Raw genomic sequence first — 6337 nt, 5'->3', positions numbered from 1 at the left:
GCAGGAGGATCATTCAAACTCGGGAGGTGGAGGTTGCAGTGAGCCAAGATCACGCCATTGCACTCCAGCCAGGGCAACAAGAGTGAAACCCTGTCTCAAAACAAACAAACAGACCTTATTGAATACATGAAACTTTTTCAGAGGGTTCCCCTCTGAAGTCTATTGAGTAGGTATTCTTATATATTCTCATATTGTTGGATATTTGGGTTCATTAACATCATTACAATGTGTTGTTATTGAAGACGGCACAGGTCTGGAACTGAACTGTCTACACAGACATAACTCTTTGGCAGACTTATTAAACAGTTCCTAGAAGCTAGCTCTGTGTGAGGTAACAAAGAACATTGGGTTTAAGGTTCACAAAATCTCTCATACTGGGACATAACCAAGCATCTCTAAGTTTCAGTTTCCTCATCTGAATTCCAACATCCTAGCCAATATTTAACCTTAGATTCCTCAATTATGTCAAATTCAGTTTGTGTAATTGATGGGGATAATAGCATGCTTTTCAGATGACTGTGAAAAGCAAGTAGGTTAAATAATGTAAAAATAATTTGCAGATTATTTTTTAAGCTATTATTGCTACATACCTATTATACACACATGCCTATTGTCAGGTCATGCCAACACCTTACTATTTCATTGATTAATGAGTGCAAGTAGGATGAAGAGTATGGACAGGGGGTACTGATGATCCTGAATGAACAAACCTCCTAAATTCTTAGATTTAGCTATAACATGGCCTGTGATATCATGGCTTTCTATTCAGACAGTTTCTTCCTCAAAGCTTCCCTGTTCCTTTAAAAGACAACTAAAATCTCATTGTAACTTATTTAGTCTTCAATGTCAGCTTTAGGGCACACTATGAACTTCTTATGGAGGGTTCTCCTTAATCAGGTAAGCATCATCAGATTGAGATATGGTGGTTTTCCCATGGTGGAATGAATATTAAACCCAAATGAAAATGAAAAGAACAGGTAATTCCTGAGATCTGTCAGCCAAACCTCTGATGCTATTTGGTTATTTATGCATGAAGACCTGAGAGTTTACTGCAGATTAAGAAAGGGTAACTAGAGGATTACACATATCCATTTTCATTTCTTTTGGTCATCCCTATGAATTGGTGCTGCAGATTTTCTTCCTCTGAATGTTAACAGGCCACAAAATGCCTAAAGAATAAGCAATGCTGCAAGCATTTTGGATATGTTGTGACACTGTACTGACGTAAGATAAAAATTCGAAATGCTTCCCCTCAAATCAGATTGGCACATTTGTAAACAAATTACTTAGGAATACTTTTCTTTTACCTCGGTTACTGCTTTGGTCTCTATGTGGTTTGCCCCCTTCAAAACTCATGTTGGGCTGGGTGCAGGGGCTCACACCTATAATCTCAGGATTTTGGGAAGCTGAGGTGGAAGAATCACTTGGGGCCAGAAATTTGAGACCACTGTGGGCAACATAGCAAGATCCTGTCTCTACAAAAATTGTTTTAAAAAATATTAGCTGCATGTGGTGGCACGTGACTGTATTCCTAGCTACTCAGGAGTCCGAGGCAGAAGGATCACTTGAGCCCAGGAGTTCAAAGCTGCAGTGAGCCATGATGACACCACTACACTCCAGCCTGGGTGATGGAGAAAGACCCTGTCTCAACACCACCACAAAAACAAAACAAAACAAAACTCATGCTGGAATTTGATCCCCAGTATGTGGTGGAGTTGGGAGGTGGGAGGTGTTTGGGTCAGGCAGGTGAGTTGAATCCCTCATGAGTAGATTAATTTGGGGGCCGGGGGTGAGTGAGGTCTTGCTCTCATAGGAATGGATTAGTTCCCATGAGAGTGGGTTGTTAAAAGAGTCTGGTAAAAGAGTCTGGCTTCCTTGGTTTCTCTTGCTTCCTCTCTTGCTGTGTGATCTCTTTGCACATGACTGTTCCCCTTCTACTTTCTGCCATGAGTGGAAACATCACGAGGCCCTCACCAGATTCAACTGCTCAATCTTCAGCTTCCCAGCCTGCAGAACTGTCAGCTAAATAAACCTCTTTTCTTTATAAATTACCGAGCCTCAGGTATTTTCTTATAGTAACAAAAAACAGACTAAGACAGTTACCTTACAATCTAATTTGAAGATGACAGAAATCCATCAAGAACTACAGAATCAGCACAATAAAATAGATTGATACATAAGAAGTATAAGTCTTGTAAATGTTTTATGAAAGAATATAACTATTTCCACTAACTTTCACTTCATTTGTTCATTCATTTGGTATATATGTTCTATTATTTGCCAGGTACTTGTCCAGTTGCTAGGGATATTATGAGGAAAATGATAAAGTTCTGCTTCATGGGTGTTACATTCTCTGGCAGGTAGGGAGAAGACGAAATGAACAATTAAACAAGCATTTCAGACACTGATACATGCCGTAAAGAACACACAATGAATGGGCTGGGCACAGTGGCTCATGCCTGTAATCTCAGAACTTTGGGAGGCCAAGATGGGGGGATCGCTTGAGGCCAGGAGTTCAAGACCAGCCTGGTTGATGTGGCAAGATCCCATTATCTAGACAAACAAATAAACAAATGATGAATGCTATAAAAGTACCTGAAATGGTGGTAATTTATAGGGGACTAAACGTATGAATTCTGGGGCAATAATGACCATGCCCAAATCCAGCCTCTACAAACAAATAGGTGTATGATACTGGACAAATTATTCACCCTCTCTGTGCCTCAGTTTTCTCATCTGTAGAATGGCATAATAATAGTACTTATGGAGTTGTTGAATTATATAATGTGTGTAGAGCAGTTTGAACAGTACCTGGCACATAGTGCTATGTAAGTGTTTTCAACTATTTTCCTCTCTGAGTAACTCATATATTGAGCCAAGGCCTAAATATTAGGAAGAGTCTTAAGCTAAGAATATAGATAACTTAAAAGAAACTGTACCAAATAAGGAAGAATTAGACTAAAATGTCATTCTCATCTTTATATTTGCATGGTATACATTAATGAAAATACATGAAGCTTTAAGTATCGCAGCAACACTCATGATCCATCTTCACCTTCGTCAGAGCTCTCGTCACTCAGCAACTCATCACTTTCTCCTTTATTCTCACTGCTGCTGTCTTCATCACTGTCTTCACCATCTTGCTCACGATTCTGAGTTTTCTCTGCCACAGAAAGGAAGAGGATTGCTTAAAGTGTTTCTTAATATTTCACTCTGAAAAATAATTCTCCTTGGCCCTCCCTCTACCAAGAAATACATATATTTGCAACATAAGAACTGAGTTGGACTTGGCTAACCGTACTAGGGTCAAAGCGGTAGTACAAAGAAGAAACGTATTTTTACTGGCATACAGGTGTTTTTGATAATTTAAAACGTAAGTCTATAAAAATAATTTTACTATTGTCAATGAAATTCTATTTAATAATTTCATGGAATTCTTTCTATCATAGAATTTTATTGACAATAGTAAAATTGTCCATTGAAAGGAAGTGAGACAGGGTAACTGAGAGGGTTTGGCTTCCCTTGGAATTGTGGGTAATTCCTTTAACACGCAGCTGTGTTAGCATGGTTCTGCTTGTCAATACCTGATGCCTGGTGCCCAGGGAGCCTGCTCTGCTTGGGCAGTTCTATCCCACAGAGAGAAGGGGGTCATTGTGACCATCCACAGAGGACAAGCTGTTTCACTAAACCATTTAAAACAGCCATTTAGCCTTTTCTTAACCACTTCCTAAAGATGTATCGACAATCTCCCGGGATAATGGGTTTTTAAAAAGTGACTGCTTATAGTTCTATGAGAAACAAGGAATTTCAATTTTTAAAATTACCCATCAGCAACATTTCTTCAATAAGTGTGAAAAATTCCTTGGCCTCAGGATTTTCTGGTTCATAGATTAGGACTGAAAATGGACAACAGAATGTGTATTATTAACGTTCAGTGTTTCAGCAAACAGGCTCCTTAAAATGAAATTGAACTGTCAGAGTGGGTGAAATGCACAATGCGATAAACACTAACAATTATACCACAGGTATATCTGAGTGCAAATAGAGAAAATGCTGCACTTATATTTTGTGCTTTGGAAGATAAATGATCCTCATTATATTTGCTTTCTTTTTTTTTTTTCCCTGAGACAGGGTGTTGCTCTGTTACCCAGACTGGAGTGCAGTGGCATGATCTTGGCTCACTGCAGCCTCTGCCTCCCAGGTTCAAGTGATTCTCGTGCCTCAGTTTCCTGAGTAGCTACAGGTGTGTGCCACCACGCCTGGCTAAGTTTTGTATTTTTAGTAGAGACAGGGTTTCACCATGTTGCCCAGGCTGGTCTCAAACTCCTGACCTCAGGTGATCCACCCACCTCGGCCTCCCAAAGTGCTGGGATTACAGGCATGAGCCACTGCACCCAGCCCTCATTATATTTTCTACCTCCTATCCATAGAATGCAATCTCTATCACCTCAATATAGCTTCCCTCATAGGCCAGTAGCCAGAGTGTTTCATGAACATAATCATTTCCCAAAGAAGGTACAAATTCTGCAAAATATGGAGACTTTGCTAATGAGAAGACTGTGTGCCTAGAGGTCTGTTAATCCTTCATCTCATGTCATCCACCCATCTACATGACATCCTTTACTAAAGGTCTCATCGCAACACAGAGGAAGTTTTTGTTTGTTTGTTTTTAATGCAACCTCTTCCATGCTAGAGATGCCATTTTGTTACATCTTTCCAATAGGGGAAACTGATGTTACTTCTTTCTCTTCATCTTGACAACTTTTACTGTAGTCTACACGTTGGTCATTGCCTGCTCAACAACGTTCTCCACCTTCATTGGACCCATTGTTTTCAGTACTATTTATTCCTTTCTGCTGATCCTTTATGTGACTGTGTCACCTTTCTTTTGGACCACACCAACAGACTTTTTTAGGCTTGTTAGTATGTTACCGAAATCCTAGAGGCCAGAAAGATTTATACCCTTAGTTTCAGAGTTGTCTAGACTATTTTATTCACTTTTTTAGATCTCGCTCCACAGATCTCTCTCTACTTCTTCCTACCAGCCTTGAGGAGTATTCATAATTTTGCATCATCCGTTTAATGTTGTGACTCCTGCTCAATATCTTGGTGGCCTCCAAGGGGGGCACTGAAACATCAAGTGTGCTCTTCATCTGGCTAAAAGTAAGACATAATTGTGAGGCTGGGCATGGTGGCTGACACTTGTAATCCCAGCACTTTGGGAGGCTGAGGCAGGTGGATCATTTGAGCTCAGGAGTTCAAGACCAGCCTTCGCAACCTGGTGAAACCCTGTCTCTACAAAAAATTACAAAAATTAGCTGGGCGTGGTAACATTTGCTTGTAGTCTCAGCTCCTTGGGAGGCTGAGGCGGGAGGATGACATAAGCCCAGGAGATGGAGGTTGCAGTGGGTCAAGATCGTGCCACTGCATCCCAGCCTAAGTGACTGAGGGAGACTCTGTCCCAAAAAAAAAAAAAAAAAAAGAGAGAGAGAGAGAGAGATAACCATTGTGGATGGTTGAACTAGACCCCATTGGCTCATAGGATCCCACCCATGGCTTTCATCTTGATACACCAAATAAGGGACTTTATTTCCTAATCTACTAATATAACTAACAATTTGTCATCAATCTGGGTTAGCATGACTGCGTGCCTGCTTAGAAGCTGCTTTTAAGGATCCTATAAGTATTTTATGTATCATTATACATACCCATAAGGTTTCTGAGCAAAGTAATTTTTTGCACATTTTACCTTGGACTAAAATATGCTTATCATTAATAGTCTAAATCTCTGAGGCTAAGCTTCCTTCCAGAAGATGGTTTCTCTAGCTTGCTTCTTTAGATACTAGTTTCTTTAAAAGTATACTGTAGGCTAATAGGAAAGAGTGAGTTATTTTATTCAAAAATAAATAGAAGGTTTTGTAGGAACTATATTTTCGGAGGATACAATATATCTGTATTTGCATTAGACATATAATGGCGTGAAGTATTTTGGTTTTTGAGCCATTATTCTTTAACATTTACAACGGATGATTTATTAAATAAATCTTCCAGGACCTCCATGTATTATGTAGAGAATCTCAGGCTGCCTGGGAGCAGAAGTGTGGTACCCTAAAGAGACTGAGCTGCAGGCTTTTGACTTACAGGTGAAGTGACCAAAAAATAGGAAGATTGATTGGCACCAAATCTCATAGTCACTCATGAGATGAATGGAGAAACGTAAAGTACTTTGGACTCTTGACTTTCAGTTCCATTTAAAAACCACTTTTGGCCAGGTGCAGTGGCTCATGCCTGTAATCCCAACACTTCAGGAGGCTGAGGTGGAAGGATCGCTTGAGCC

The 6337-nt window shown here is 40.0% G+C and overlaps 1 protein-coding gene across 3 annotated transcripts in view; it reads right to left on the bottom strand.

The window, feature by feature from the left end:
- Positions 1 to 2964: 2964 nt before the first annotated feature.
- The window catches only part of ERICH2 (glutamate rich 2), a 28883-nt gene continuing 25510 nt past the window's right edge, over positions 2965 to 6337 (bottom strand). For all 3 annotated transcript variants that reach the window (XM_055289675.2, XM_055289676.2, XM_055289677.2), the window contains 2 exons: positions 3825 to 3896; positions 2965 to 3163 (listed from right to left, as the gene is read on the bottom strand). In XM_055289675.2, the coding sequence (XP_055145650.1) occupies positions 3039 to 3163; positions 3825 to 3896 (197 nt within the window). In that variant the 3' untranslated portion in view covers positions 2965 to 3038. The remainder of the gene's footprint in view (positions 3164 to 3824; positions 3897 to 6337) is intronic.

This window comes from Symphalangus syndactylus, chromosome 8 (genome assembly GCF_028878055.3).
Source record: "Symphalangus syndactylus isolate Jambi chromosome 8, NHGRI_mSymSyn1-v2.1_pri, whole genome shotgun sequence".
NCBI classification, from domain to species: Eukaryota; Metazoa; Chordata; class Mammalia; order Primates; family Hylobatidae; genus Symphalangus; species Symphalangus syndactylus.
The sequence above is the reverse complement of the archived record's forward strand: the minus strand, read 5'-3'. Positions and strand labels throughout refer to the sequence as shown.